General features: G+C 40.6%; 1 protein-coding gene across 9 annotated transcripts in view; it reads left to right on the plus strand.

The window, feature by feature from the left end:
• The first annotated feature begins 2,701 nt into the window (after positions 1-2,701).
• fryb (furry homolog b (Drosophila)) overlaps positions 2,702-15,829 on the plus strand; it is a 51,318-nt gene continuing 38,190 nt past the window's right edge. For 6 of the 9 annotated variants that reach the window (XM_020620409.1, XM_020620412.1, XM_020620411.1 and 3 more), the window contains exon 1: positions 8,928-9,189. In XM_020620409.1, the coding sequence (XP_020476065.1) occupies positions 8,943-9,189 (247 nt within the window). In that variant the 5' untranslated portion in view covers positions 8,928-8,942. Of the gene's footprint in view, positions 2,844-8,927; positions 9,190-13,268; positions 13,570-15,829 lie in introns of those variants that run through there. The other 3 variants (XM_020620415.1, XM_020620419.1, XM_020620418.1) reach the window with 2 other exon arrangements.

The raw sequence follows: 15,829 nt of genomic DNA on the forward strand, positions 1-15,829 counted from the left end.
TGAACTTAAATGATTTTAGCATATGGCTGCAATATAACAGAGTGAAAAATTTAAGGGGGTCTGAATACTTTCCGTACCCACTGTATGTATATATATATATATATAGTATGCCTTTGTTTTCACTGCCTTTTAACTGTTACTTTAATACAATGACCATAATCAACAGCCAAATAATGGTGAAAGTGTAACAAGATGAGGAAAGGTTGACATCTTAACTGTGTACATTTCTGCAAAGTATACCAAACACTGGTATTTTCAAATGAAATAAAGACCATCATTTCCTAATATGCTGGCCAGATGTATGTTTATTTTTGTTGTAGAATATGTGGAACAGAAGACTGTCTTGTTGATATACAGTATATCCTGTTTGTCATTGTTTATTGGAGTCAGGTTGAGGAACTGTTTGTTTCTATTTAGTGAAATAAAAAAATCCTGAAATTGAAAGTACATTTAAGTATTTTATTTGTTTAATACTGTATGCAAATGACTAAAGATTGCATGTTAAATAGAAATGTTTGAAGCAAGTGTGGACGAGTGAGTTTTGTTATGTTACGAGATTTTACAAGTACATTCCCAGTAAGACTTACCCCTTGTCACCGATCCTGTTTGTCATTTTCAAGGACAGGATCTCAAGCTTCAGAATTGCTTCTCTGCAGACATACAACCTCTAACTGTGGCAGACCATTGCTGTCAGAATAGGCTGCCACCTTTATGGATAAAAGCAGAGTAGTGTGTTCTGGGCTGAAGGGAGGGATGTCTGGAGTCCTCTACTGATCCTACTGCTCCTGCAACCTGATAAGCAGTTCATAATGGGTGGATGAATGGATTTTGCAAGCATCATCAGTTACAAAAGTTAATGGACAGAGATAATTATTTCAGGAAGATATGTGATATACAGTAGACCTACTGTATATTCATTTAAGACATTTCAAATGTACCATCAAGGAAGCATGTACTTCCTGGGCCAGCTCAGGACGTTTGACCTGCCCCATGAGCTGCTGATACAGTTCTACAGAGGGAGGGTATTCTCTGCACCTCCACCACTGTCTGATTTGGCTCTGCAACCAAGCAGGACAGGAACAGACTTCAGTGGACAGTTAGGACTGCAGAAAAGGTCATTGGTGCAAGCCTGCCCTCCATAGAGGACCTGTACACCTCACAGGTCAAAAGGAAGGCAGAGAGGATCACTGCAGACCCCTCACACCCGGGACACAATCTGTTTTAACTCCTCCCCTCTGGATGACGTTACAGGTCACTGTGCACTAAGACACCAGGCACAGGGACAGTTTCTTCCACGGGACAATCACTCTGATTAACAGTATGACTGGACAATAACCCTCAGTGCAATACCAGTAAATATACATTGTACAGAACAGATTTGTACAGGTCTCTATACAAGTCACTTTCAGCTTTTCCTGGGGTCGCCACAGCGAATCGTCACACTGACGACTCGCATGTTGACATTTGGCACGTGTTTCATGCCGGATGCCCTTCCTGACACAACCCTGATTCGAACCCGAGCCACAGCAGTGAGAGCCACCACTAGCCTACCAGGGACGGCCATTTGTACAGGTCTCTATATTTATTTTTGAGTACTCCATTTTTATTCTATTTTTATCTCATCTCCAACTGAACATTCCTTTGTCTGACTACATTGCTTATTGCTAGTTTATACTGTTTATTTTGTTATACTACACAGCTTTATTGTAGTATATTGCCTAATTGCCCCTTGGTGTTGCCTTGCATGGGGATATGTACGTGAACATTGAGAGCCACTGTACCAGAGTCAAATTCTTCATGTCTAGCACACCTGGCCAATAAAGCTGATAAAGCTGCTTGTGACATAACAACAACCCCAAACATACAGCCAGAGTCATAAAGACCTATCCTCAGCAACAAGAGGAACAAGCACTCCTGCAACAGATGGTCTGGCCCCCACAGAGTCTTGATCTCATCATCATGAAGTTAGTCTGGGATTACATTAAGAAACAGAGACAGATGACTTTAAGACAGTCTAAACCCACAGAAGAACTGTGGCAAGATCTCTGTGATTCTTGGAACAACTTATCTGCCACACAGGTTAACTGCTGTGCAGCAACAGGAGAACTGGTGCTGTTTTTAAAACACTGTTTTTTTACTGTCTGGTAAATGAAAAACTATTCATGGCATTTTTTCTGAAAGTATCTTCACTTTACTTTTACAGCTCTGTATATGTAAATATGTGTTATAGTCATGAATATGCTGTACACACCAAGATTTACAGCATGAAGAACAACACTAAGTGGAATTTTAAAATGTGCTCACCTTGTGAAATAAAGCAGTGCTTTTTAAATGTGTGCGCCGTAAGCCTGTTTAACTCTTATACAGTACATAGACATTAACAAAGAACCTTGCCACAAATGCAAGGTCAAAAGAAAGTATTTCATCTCCTTGTCTGTGCAGCTGCCTGTGGTACACTTGTCTGTTGTCATGCCACTACATGACTGTTCAGTGTTTTTCTACAGCTCTTTAATCACTTGATTTGGCTGCCCCTGCTACATTTAGCATCCTTCCATGACAGGTGTCCTGCCCTTGGACCAAGGTGCGCCCCTAGCGACACGTTAATGGGCACCACTGGAAACCAATGGGAGACGTGCCCTGCCTCAGATTCCAGCACCTCGGCATCTGATTGGTTGCTAAGGGCGGGGCCCTGTCATCCCAAGCAATAGTGCTGTCAGCCGGGGCGGCACGACTCCTGGAGGAGAGAGACAAAACGCACTGATGAAAACAAGCCCCCAAATCTCACAAACAAAGGATCTCTGCCAGGAAATGTTCCTATAGTCACCAGGGTCGACGCAGAAAAGGTACTGTTCAGTTTATTGTGGCATTAGTGATGTGTCTCCGGGTGTTTCATGGTTCTGATGACTACAAAGCCAACCTGGCAATGATTTGTTATAGGATCGCTGACCACACCGTTGTTTGTATTAGGTCGATGGCTAACGAGTTAGCTACAGGCATAGCTGGTTGGAGTGGTCGATACCCATTATATTAAAGAAAATATGACTAATCTAAACACGTTTCCCTGTTTTCTGTGGTAGCAGTCATACAATGAACAATGGCCGCGTTGCCGATTAGCTAAGCAACACGCTGATTGGAAATCACCGACGTTACACACTTTGTGATGGCTATGAATGGTAATATTCAGCACTATATGCCATCAGCTAAGAAATCTGCTCCAATTCACTACACCTAAATGCTACCGAATACATGTTGGGGGTATAAATAAACACATGAACCACCCCGTTCCTCTGGGCCACTGGCTGGTGTGTTTTTCCTCAGTGTGAAGATGACTACCTGTGGGTTCACATTGTGAGACGTAAGACTGGTTATGACCTAACATCTGGCCTGAGAAGCTGTGCACTGTACATGCTCAGGGGTCATCTTGTCACTATTTTGTGAGAAAAGCCTGTGTTTGACCAGGCACAGTATTACTGGTACAAGCACTCATATGTAGCCCACCACTTTTGTGGGCTCCTTCATTTCTTATCTGGACAATGAAACTATACAGATATATATGTACTTTTTTTATTGTGTTGACATTTTGTTAGGATGAATAACCACATTCTTTAGTGAGTGTTAATTAGAAGATATCAGTTTGATCACACTCTCTCCTTTGCCTTCAAAATATCAGTGTTTCAGGAACAGCAAAAATGACTTTTTTATTTGACTTCAGCCTCCATGCATTTTATAATTTATCAAGTGAGGAAACTTTTCTTAACCCATAATATCCTTTAGGTAAAAACATTTCAAAAACATTGGCACTCTAGTTTTAAGGGTCATTGCATTTTTATGACCATTTGTTATCTAAAATGTGTCTGATCCTTAAAATGTTTTTTTTTTTTTGGCATGTAATTTTGCCTAAATGGTTTGAGTTCCTTCAAGCAGTTTAAATCCACCAGCGTGTGTATGTGTTCTTGTACTAGAGGCCGGAACTGAAGAGTCCACCAAGATAAACAGTGAAATGTCATGTTGTTCTGCGCAGTGACCAGTCCAGTGGATTGTTTCACACCTTCTTTCTAATCTTGCATGCTTAGTAACAGAGGTAACATGGATTTATGATTTCATGCACAGTGTACTCTATTTTAAAGATTAATTATGGGATCCATGATTGCAGCAGCACTACTGCTGTGCACCAGTGACAGCTCCATTTTGCTCTTTGTGCAAGAAACACATTATCCAACCAACTAAGGATGACGCAACTTTAATAGCTGCTAGATATTTTTAGTTTTTAGGATCTTGTTTTTGGTGCTTAGCTGACAGTAGAGCTGGAAAAGAAGCACAGTGTGCTATTTTAGTCCTGTTTTTCAGTGTTGTGTGCAACCTAATTAGTTAATTAGATGCTATCGAGGTTTTTTCCTACACGTGGAAAGGAGCAGAAACTGTGGCTGACCTCCCTCACTCTCAACTGGTGAACTTCATTCAGGTGGTCAACTATTTGTCTTTTCTTGCTGTCATTGTTTCCATAGATACAACCCAGCACCTCACTCCCACTGGCTTACATAACCTGGTGTTTTTGCAAGGCGCATATACAGAGACATCGGTACACCTCAGGTGCTGTTGCTTCAGAGATTAACGCTTATTTTATGGATGAGTACTTGTCGTGAATATTCCTTAGAGATTACCAGAATACTCATTTACTTTGAATGAACTGATAAACCTGTTGGAACCTTGTATTGATGAAATTATAAAGTTGTTGTTTTTGTTTGGGGAATGTTGGGTTATTGCTGTAAGGTTGGGATATTGCTGACAGAGCTGAGACTGTTTGCTGATGCATTAGTTTGCACATTAGAGACGGTAGCAATAGTATTACATTACACAGCAATATATGCATGGAAAAGCTGATGGGCTTACTGTACTGTACTGTGTGTTTGTACACATCTGTGGCTAATAATTGTTCATGGCTGCACAGATTTAAAATGTGTCTAAGACTGCATCCTCTGTTATATACTATAAAATGAATAGGCTCAGAGGCAAAAAAGATGCTCCTCATGAGGGAGCATTTCTTAAAGTATCTTCAAAACTGACCTGCAGGAATCGGAAATGTCACTAAAATCTCTAAGCAGATTTTATAATTCCTCTATTGTGCTCAAGGGGGCGCCATTGTAGAGCCAGTGTGTAGACCTGATGACGACAGAAAACCAAGGTGTCATTATTATCAAAGTACTCCTACCACCAGTACAGATTACCATGGTGGTGCAGTAGCAGTTGCACTTTGCTCTCAAATTTTGGTAGCATCTGTGTAGTGAGTATTTAAACTTGATCTTTTTTTTTTTTAAACAAGAGGTTAGATCTGATTTAGTGCCAACAATCATCTCCCGAGTGTTCACAGGTCAAAGGGAAGTAAACAAAAGGAAGTAACAAGGAAATGGTAAGGCAATCTGGTCATCAGGCCATTGCTGCCCTGGACCCTTCTGATGACCATCACACAGCTTTAATGGCCTCTCTAAACTTGAAAACTTGTTTATCCTAGTGAACCCCTGAGCTGTATTTTAATCTTGTTTATGCCCTCAGTGCTCCCGTTAGACCGGGTTGGTGAGCATCCAGAGGTCGGTGTGGGGGTTGACGTTTCTGAGCGATGTTTCCTTGTGAGTTAAACATTAATAAGGAAATGAATTTAACCGACATTGCCTATCTTGTCAAATGAAATGGACTATTCCCTTAAACTCACAATGAATTTTACATAACAGTCGGGTTAGCGCTTAACACAACAGCATATATAAGTGACAAGTTGTTTGTTGTAGCAAATGTCAGAGGGTTCAATTTAAATGATTAGTGGGAGGATGAAGAAAGTCACAGGGTGAGGTTGTCCCAGGTTCAGTGTTTAAAGAACATATAAGAACAAGTGAAGCAGGCCTGTACTTGAAATTACAATTACTTGAGAAACACAAATAACTGATTTTCCATCTATAATTTTTAAGAAAGGGATTAAGATAGTGAGTGTGATGAAGAGGGAAAGATTTGATGAAGGAATGAAGAAGCAAAAGAGATGTTAGTGATAGCACGCACAAGAAAGTGGTTGTGGTGCATTCCTTGCAGCTTCCTTTGGACCTAGAGTGTTTCTGCGTGGGAGAGCAAATAGTTTTACATTGCAGACAGTGTGTGGGGCCAGATCGTGCTCCTTTATCTTCATCTGATCCCTTTAAGCAGGGAAAATTTTCTGTTTGTTGGCTCGTAATTCATATTTCGGCTGATTTACTATACATACAATGTGTGCTTACTAACTCGTGAAAAAATATAGGCAAAAAAATTAATAATTTTGATTATCAGTGATGGAATAAGAATTGACTGCCAGGGATTTTTCAAATAATATATAATGCATTTATTAGAGGGGGTTGATTAGTCTTTTTGAGATTAGACACTGCTCAATCTTGTCAGCAGTGCATCACTGTTATTCGCTGTCTGCTAATGCATCTTTGAGCCTGTTCATTGAAATTTACATTTCAGAGTAATAAAGCTCAAAGCAAAGAATGGATGGGATTATTCTGCATGTATGAATGTGAGATTGAGAGATTTATAAACAACAACAAACGCATGACTAATCAGGTCAAGCAAACGAGAGTAAACACACCTGAGTAGGTTGTCGGACAACTACAGTATCCACTGTGGCACAAGGGCCGATCTGAACATCTGAACAGAAGGTTTGTTTTTTCCTTCTCCAAAATGTACAGTAGATGAACATGTAATGTAGACTGAAATCTAAGGCAGAAGGACAAACTAAAAACTAAAAACAACAACATGTGGCTGAATAAATGATCACCGCCACAGCACCTGGCTGCTTTGTTTGCCAACACGTTCCTGAAGTCGTTCTTGTGTGTTTACAGAGCTGTGTGTTTGGCCAGAGTTGTGTGTGTGTGTGTGTGTGTGAGTGCGTATAAAAGTGAATGTCTTCATACTTGCTTGTTGTACTCCCCTAGGGACTGGCACGCCTCTCTAACTGACTTTGGCTTTTTGCCACCCTTAACCGTTTCCTTGCCTGAGTTAATCAAGCATCATCGCTGTGTGTAAACAGACTTTACCCTTTGCCTTTCTGCTCGGCTGCTAGTGAAACACATTCAAAGAAAAAGTGGTGAACATGTTGCTTAAAATTATATGTATCTGTAAAGTAGTGAGAAAAACATCTTACCGTGTTTTTTTTTAAATTATTATTATTTTCCGTGCAACAGGGAATGCCTCATGTTTACGCATTTTTCTTTTAAGCCAGTGAGAGAGGCAGTGGAAGAAAGTGAAAATACCTGTAAGTTACATTTTAAATGTATATAAAAAGGTCTAGAGAGAGAAGTGTTACAGAAGTGTGCTGCACACAGATTTCAGTGCTGTTAGGCTGGTGTGTTATGTTTAATTGTGCATCTCTTGAAAGAGGACATAACTTCTTTCTTTTTTTTTTTTTTTTTTACAACTAAATTTGAGCTCTGGGTCGAGGCGCTCACTGGAGCTGATGTCTTGACAATAGTGGCATAAACACCAGGAAGTCACCACAGGGTAGATGCCTCCTGAGAGATACCACCTACAGAGAGAGAAGGGAGTAAATACAGGATGAACAAACATGTACTATATGTGAGAGGGAGGGATTAAACCAATGGTGTATAATTTTTAAGAATGTTCCTCTTGAAGAATTTATTCTTCTTTACTGTCTGTCTTCAGTGTTAAAGGCTTTCTCTTGTTATATGGATTTTACAGCAGACCTTTGTAACCATTTTGTTAACCTGTTGAACATAGCCTGATTTTACTAGCTTGACAAAACGGATGCAATTAGGGCAGGACCAAAACAGTACACTGTGCTTCCTGTAGGATTAGTTTTTTGTACATAAGGAGGAGAAAATCAGTTTGGGGTTTGAAACCAGGGTTAATTCCTGGCAGGATTGGATCTAGGATTTTTTGACTGACTGTTACTTAGTTATTTGCGTAGTTAAATCAGTTTGTCAGTGAGACAGATTAGTATTTAAATGTTTTTTGTCCATCTATGGAGGCATATTTCAAACTACCTGAGAATGCTACCTCAGACTAACATCTGCAAATCAAGAGTAACAACTAACCTTCACAAATAAAGCTTTCTATCTGTCCCTTTGTCGAGGATTCTTCCTGTTTGTGTTTGGCTTTGTTTCCTCTTCTGGAAAGAGGTGAGTCTACCCTCAGTAATCCTACGCCATTAACACACTGATGGTATTGTAACTGGCTAAACAGCCTTGACTCACACCCACCTGCCATGTGTTCGCTGTCTGAAACTGGTGACTGTCATAACATCATAATTTATTACTGTTTGGGATGGAAGGGATGAGGCAAGAAGAAGGAAACAGGTGTGTGTGTGTGTGTGTGTGTGTGTGTGTGTGTGTGAAAGGACACAAGAAAGACAGAGTTTTCTTAGTCTGTAGTGATGGGAGGGCAGAGTTGGAAAGAAAAAATTCAAAACTGTGAAAGGGAGTGGGCAAGAGAGAACCGCCCTAACTTCCCAAACTACCCAATCAAGTTGTGCTGTTGCAAGAGGATCCCTCCTTGTTCACCACCTGAGAGTAATGAAACTCAGCCTTCCCTCAGAGACTCAGAGAAAGTCAGAGAGAGAGAATGTAACAAAGAACAGGTGAGAGCAAAAACCTGGCTCATGAGAAGACTGCTGAAGCTGAACTCTCAGGAGAGCTGGGTATCTGCAACAACAAAGCAGCAAGCTCACTATCTCTGAATTGAAAGAACTCAACATGAGGAGAAGAAGCCCTCATAAGAAGAACTTGGTTACCAAAATGTAGACGAAAAGGGGGATGAAGAAACTAAAAACAAGCATTTTTGGACTGTGTGAACAGTCTGTTGTATTTTTGAAACAAGGTTCAGTTTTTTATTATTTTCCCTGCGGCACATACTACCATCATGTAAGACCACTGGGAGTGAATTGAGCTTGTGCGGTTTGTGGAGACATGTCTGTAGAAGATGTAAGAAGCACTGTCGGTCTTGGAGCTGAAAGCGGTGCTTCAGACAACTGCAATAGCTACTCTGTCAGTCAAGATCAGGACCAGGATCCAAAGAACCAGAGTCAAGGCCAGGATGGCATAGTTATGGAGCGGATTGCCGCTCTGTCTGTGGACATGTTTGATCCCAGTGACTTCACTGGGAGATTTAGTAAGATCCAGTCTAGGTCCAGAAAGCGGACAAAGATCATCGGAGGTAGGTGCAAACAGTGCTGGACTCTGTTTTTGTTTTTAAGAGGCAGTATTAGAGTGAACACAATAACAATAGGCAATGAGATTAGCAATTAGCCTTGGAGTCAGTTACACGCAGCAATTAGGTTTTGTATTAATTTTGGTTTCTTTGAAAGTAAACACAAATTTGACATGGTTGGAAAGGTTGGTTGATCATCCAACTGAAATAATGATCCTCATCTCCCCGACTCGAATGTGGGCTGTTTTTTTTTTAATTTTTTATCCAATCTGGAACTTGAAAAGGTTTTGGATATCTTACTACCTGTTCAGACCTGCTCGGTCTCTCCATGTATGCCATAAAGCTCTTGTTTGCTGTGATTTGAGGACTGGATTTGACAAGTGTCTTTGTTGTGGGTTTTGTAGACCCTGTGAAAGGTGATACCTTGTGTGTCTTGCCAAACCAGCATGAGATGACTAATCCTTATTCTACAGAAAGCAGGGGAAGACATGCCTATGTGGTTCTGCCCTTAGATGTAAGCATACTATTATGTTTGGGGGGGGCGGTTTGCCCTAAACACTCACTCTTTCTCGAACCTACGTCCTTATCCTTATTATTTATGTATGTACAACATTTTACCGGGCACAGCTGTAAACTGTGTGTCTTAGCAAGTACATTTAAATGGGATTAACAGACCTGTGTTTTAAAATATTTTAATACAGCATTGCTAGTTTTATTTCATACTTCGAGGGCTCAAACTTGACACTACTGGCCCACTTCCTGCAGTTGAAGGTGAAGGCCTATCTGTGCTTGAAGTGTAGCCTTTTAGTTGCAGGATGATCGGTTTATCTGAGACCTGCCCTCTCTTCTTGTCTACTCTGTTAAAAATGACATCAGTCGATCTTTAAATGGACAAGCGGGTGTTTGTGTATATTCCTGGTGAGCTACGACCAGGTTAAAATCAAAAGGAGGCATTACACTTTAGGTATATTTTCACATTAGCCCACATGATGCTATTATCCAGAGTGAGGCAAAAAAGAGTAGAAGGGAAGGACTAAAAAGTTTCAGAGCTAAGTGTGTCTTTACAATAAATCTATGACATTAACAGGATCACGTTGGAGAACAGTGTAAGGAAAAGTAAGGGGAATTCATGAGAACAGCATATTAGGGTGGGTAGAGCACAAAGGTTGTGGGAGTTGTTTTGTGTCTGAAATATCTATTTTTTTTAGTGAGATGTGGCTGAACTTCAAAAGAAGACAGAAAAGTGGGCATACAGTGAAGATGAAAGGTGAAATCAGGAGCGAGGTGGTGTCTGTGTAGCACCTGCACAAACATGTCTGTCAGGAAAAATGAACAGTGACTTCTCAATAGATGAGCTCATGCTGTAGATCAGAAAGGTCACATTGTTGAAACGAGGAATGCCATGCAATGGAGTACTGTGAGACGACACATTCTTCAGAGGAGTTATCTATTTGATCAGCCCAGCTGTGTCAAGGGGACACCACTATGTGAACTGTGAACTTCTAACAGTCTTTGTTTTTGTGTGTACTCATCTGCAGTGTTATGGCGGACCATTTAACACCCACAAGTAGACCAGGAAAGACAGATGCGTGGCACATGTTTAATAGTGTCGTGTTCAGATGTACTGCGATTACATGGTTGAGCCAGGATGATCTGCACCTGAAATGACCGCCTGATTGGCAGCTTTGTTAATAACGGATTGATTGTTAAAGGTTCCCTAGTTCCAGCTGCTGCAGTGTGAGGATTTGCTGAAAAATAAGGTGGGTTGTATTTAGATGGCTGGGTCTGTGATTTCACTATGTCAGATCAAAAATGTGTGTGTGTGTGTGTGTGTGTGTGCGCTCTGGTCAATACATTTTTATCAATGCAGCAGTTGTAAGCGCCTTCAAAAGAAAGAAGAAAGATTAAACATGTTTTTAATGGGAGGTTAATTGTAATGTAGTGCAGCTGGTGTCCATGTATTAATATGTTTACATATGGGTGCGCATACAACATGCCTGTGTGTGTGTGTGTGTGTGTGTGTGTGTGTGTGTGTGGGGCAGTCACATACCAGCAGCTGGCATGCCCAGGCCCCTGCTCAGAATGTGTGGAATCCAAGGAGCTCCATAAGGGTGTGGTGTGTGTGTGTGTGTGTATATGTATGTATGTATCTTTATATCCATTATTTTTATTCATAAGCTGAATTATTCTGTATCACGCTGTGTGTTTGTATTCTCACTGTAGGTCATAAAGAGGTCACAGGAGGCCAGAGCTATGTCATCTAGATTAACTACATGGTTACACAGCATATTTCTAAGAATTTCAGGTCCAAGTACAATAAATACTGTTTTGTCAGAACTTAGAAGTAAAACATTACATGTATAGTACAATGTACTATACATGGGGCATTTGGAGTTGCAGGAGGACATTTTGAAAATCATATTTGATTCACATTTCTTTGATTGTTAGCTTGACTTGATTAGCTGAATTGTTTTGAACTTGTTATTTGCTGATACTGTTTGGCTCAGGACTGTAATGGAGTAAGACGATGTTGCAGACAGGAATAGGCCTGCTATATTTTTCCTCCTTTGAGAATAGACTGTAATTGTCTGTTAATGTGAACCAGGCCATTGTGTGCTCTGCAGCTCTCCTGTGAGCTGCAGCTGTGCATGTATTTTACACACTTCCTGCTTTTCTACTCCTTCCCTCCCCTTACTCTCCTCTTCTCTCCCCCTGCCTCTGGTCCTGTCCATCACTTGTGGAGTGACAAAACATTAGGTGGGAGAGATTTCATCAAATAACATAACATCTCAACACAGCTGCCTTATTTATATTCACTAAAATCACTCCACCATAATTAAGCTAACGAGTGCAACAGTAGATGAGTGTTTCCAAACCATGTCTCCATCTACTTTTGTGACATTACACAACTCAGAACAGCAGTGATGCAATGCTTGATTCATTTGGAAGTTGGCAGCATTAAATATTGACTGTTTGAACAGCTAGCATAGTGCATTGTGGCACCCTAAATGAATCCAAAGCATTCAATTAGTTGCCAAGCAATTAATTTGGCCCACCAGGCTGCCAAATAATTAAGTGTATAGAAATTACTGCAAGTGACACAGACAAGGTAACCGCACTACCACGCTGTTTGTCACTGCTGTCATCTCATCACCTGAATCATCATCATCCATTTCTGCTGTTGGTGTAAAGCAAACATCCTGGTTAGAACTAGATCGATAGAGCTAAAGTGTCCAAGCTCATATATTGGCTGATGTTAGCATACTGAATATATATCCAGATCAGTTTATATGCCAGCCAAAGAAATACAGTACGCATAAATGTCAAACTCAGCAGAGAGTGCTGACAGTTTTCCAACTGTAATATATCCTGCTCAGTATGTACCTGTATCTTGGTCATAATTCCTAAGAGGAAAACAACTTCTAAGGGATCCATATCTACACTGTTGTTTGTAAGCTGATATATATATATATATAATATATATATATATGATATATCAGCTGTTTATTTTTGTCCCTGTAAAGCACTTGGTAATTTCTGGCTTTGATTAGTAATATATAGATAAATATTATTATTATTATTATTAAAGCATGAAATCAGACATGTGATACCACTGACCAGTTGTATGTACTAGCTATTTCTTGGTGCATCCTGCCAGTCACTGCTTCTCATTAGACGTGGAGGGCATGCAGCATGCCCACTTAGGGCTTATTGTGAGACAGAACTAGAGAACAATGATCAGGAAACATTACATTATTGTACTCTGTCTCATCCATCTTAATCTTTCCAGCATCCCTTCTTTTATTGTCTCCTCACTGTCCTCTGTTCTTTAGTTTTCTCCTTCACATCTTCCGTTTCATTTATTTTCTGCCATCCCACTGTATGCTTTTCTTTCCCTCCCTTTCTCTTTCTCTCTGTCTTTCCTCTAAAGAGGATTGGCTGCTTACGTCTGCCAACATCTGTGTATCACTGTCCCGAGAGAGCAAAACAGAGAGGGGATGGGGGAGTGCTAGCCAGCAAGATAGCAACGCAGATCGCAGGCAAGGCCAAGTGCTGCTCTCTTTTTCTTACTCTCTCACACTCTCTTTCTTGTGCATGCATACACTCAAACAAACGCATACATTCAGCAGCAGACGGCTGCAACATCCACGTCGCTGGCTGCCCGCCCTGCGTCTCTCTCTCTCCTTCTCTCCCAGTCCTTCTTTATCTCAGTATACTCCTCTTTCTCTTGCTTACTCTGTCTGCAACGTGTCACCCTGCCGTCCTGTCCCCCCTCTGCTGTCTGTCACCGTGGCAACCTAGTCTCTGCAGCCATGGCAACCAGCCAGCAGGATTCAGGCTTCTTTGACATCAGCATCAAGTCTCTGCTCAAGTCCTTAGGAGGGAGTGAGTACAGCTAACACATCGCAGTTATTGTTGCTGGTGTGCCGAGCAACTGCGAGATAAGGTGTTTCCTTGTAACAGACCGATTAGTCTTCAGTGGGTCCTGCAGTGTGCAGACCACTCTTGTTTTGCTTGCGTACTGTATCTGTGTGTGTAAGGAGTAGATGAGACTGAAAAACAGCCAGCATATAGTTTGTTCACACTGTCAATATTTGGTAATGTTACATAATGGAATAATGGAAGACATGGGCTTGAGAGAGTGAGAACCGCTCCAGGGGTTAGCTGAGGGTATATCTATATTAATTATACAACATATGACTCAGCAAAAGATGACATCACTCTGTGACTGTGCCCAACACTACAGGATATGATCAAACTCAACAAAATTTGCTATTATATGTAAATAATAAACAGATCTGTATGTTTAAATATGTTAGCATTTTGTCAGATGTTCTGTTTATGTTTCAAAAGACTTTAATCTCCTAAGCTATTCCCCTGTCAGTGAGTCGGTGTTTACCAAACAGAAGGTGAAGCTACTGTATGTGACTTTGAGGCAGTCTGGGATGGACAGCCAGTGGCAGCATCCCTGACTGTCACCAGCTGGACATGCTGTACCTTTCCCCCAACATCAGCAGTGGTCTCATGAACCAGTGAGCAGAAAGCACCTCTGTCTTATTGCAGTACTGGGACTGTGATACAGTCATTAACATTCAGCCTGTAGTTTACATTTATGGTAACATCAGAGTTTCCTTGTTGATATAGTGACTGGGGAGAGGAGCTGACAGACTTGTTCTTTGGGGATTTCAGATATTGACTGAACACTGTTTGTGCTACTTTTCATTTGGTGTAGCCTATATATGCATATGTGTGGGTACTTTTCTGTGAGTAGTTTAAGAGGTATATGGAAGTCTTCTGTGTGCTTTTGCTAAATGGTCCTCATGTTCGTGTCCCTTTCATTAGATACTATAATGTGTGGCTAGTAGGGCAACGGTGTGGAGCTCATATATTAGGTGTGTGTTGAAGGTTATTGCCAGCAGGGGTTGGGTAAAGAGGAACTGGGATGTCTTAATGGTTCCCCTTTAGTCATTTATGATGATGTAATACAAAAAGAAATCACAGAGAATGTGATGAGATGGAGCATTTGTCTGCTCCAAGATCACGATAGTGATAACGGTCAGAAGGCTGGAAAGTCGAGGAACAGGTCAGTAAATCCGAGCTGGGTTTTTGTTTCAAGCAAAAGTGACTATAAAAATAGATGATGTCACTGAGGTGACATCATACTGAATCCTGATGTAAAACAAAAGGCCTGTGCCACTAAACACCGTATTCCAATTATAATGAATAAAAATAGCATTTTTATTTTTCAGCTATATGTCAAGCTCATTAATTGTATGTGTGGATACACCCGCGTTTCACTGTAACCCACAGAAACACAATGAAAATGGCAGAAAACATTAATCACACACAGTAACGGTTTGCCAGCTGCCTCCTGTCGGTGTGTGTTTGTGGTAACTGTGCTTTTATAAGTGACTCATCACTGTCCTCTTTACTTTGTCAGCAAAATGTACAAGCAGCACAAAATTGATTTATCTTTCCTTATTCTGGCAGTTAACATCTTGGATTCGAGTTCAATCTGTATGCGACTTTATTTTTGATAGCTGCTTGATTTGTCACGATGTGCATGTGTGTTCTCACTCTGCCTCCTAGTGCATGGTACAGTAGCCTCGAGTCATCACTTCAATATGCTTGTCAGGTAAAACCGGAATCTAGCTTGAAAAGAAAGTTGACTCATTACTAGGTCAGCAGCTGATGATTATTTTCGTTATCACCTAAATATATTGTCACTCACCTAATCACTTTGTCTATAAAGTGTCAGAAAATAGTGGAGCTTTTCAATTCAAGTCCGATGTCTTAAACCTATTTTGTCCAACCAACAGTCGCTAACCCAAAGATATTTTCTTTACAATCATTTGATTTGATTTTTGATTTGATTTGATTTATTCTTTCAAACATGCAGAACAAATGACATCAACACACACATAATTACACAAATCCAACCAATGCTAATCTAGAATCAATTTGCTTATACCTAGTACATGTTTGAATGGAGTAGGAAGAAGTCAGACTTATCCAGTCCTACCCCATGACATCATCTTATACAAAAAATTTCATGCATCATTGGCTGCAAGCAGTATCTCTACATAGGTAATTCTCTTCTTCACCAGACAAGTAATACACAGAAAATTTAAAACAGAGTGTTTCC

The sequence above is a fragment of the Monopterus albus genome, unplaced genomic scaffold (genome assembly GCF_001952655.1).
Source record: "Monopterus albus unplaced genomic scaffold, M_albus_1.0 scaffold237.1, whole genome shotgun sequence".
Lineage (NCBI taxonomy): Eukaryota > Metazoa > Chordata > Actinopteri > Synbranchiformes > Synbranchidae > Monopterus > Monopterus albus.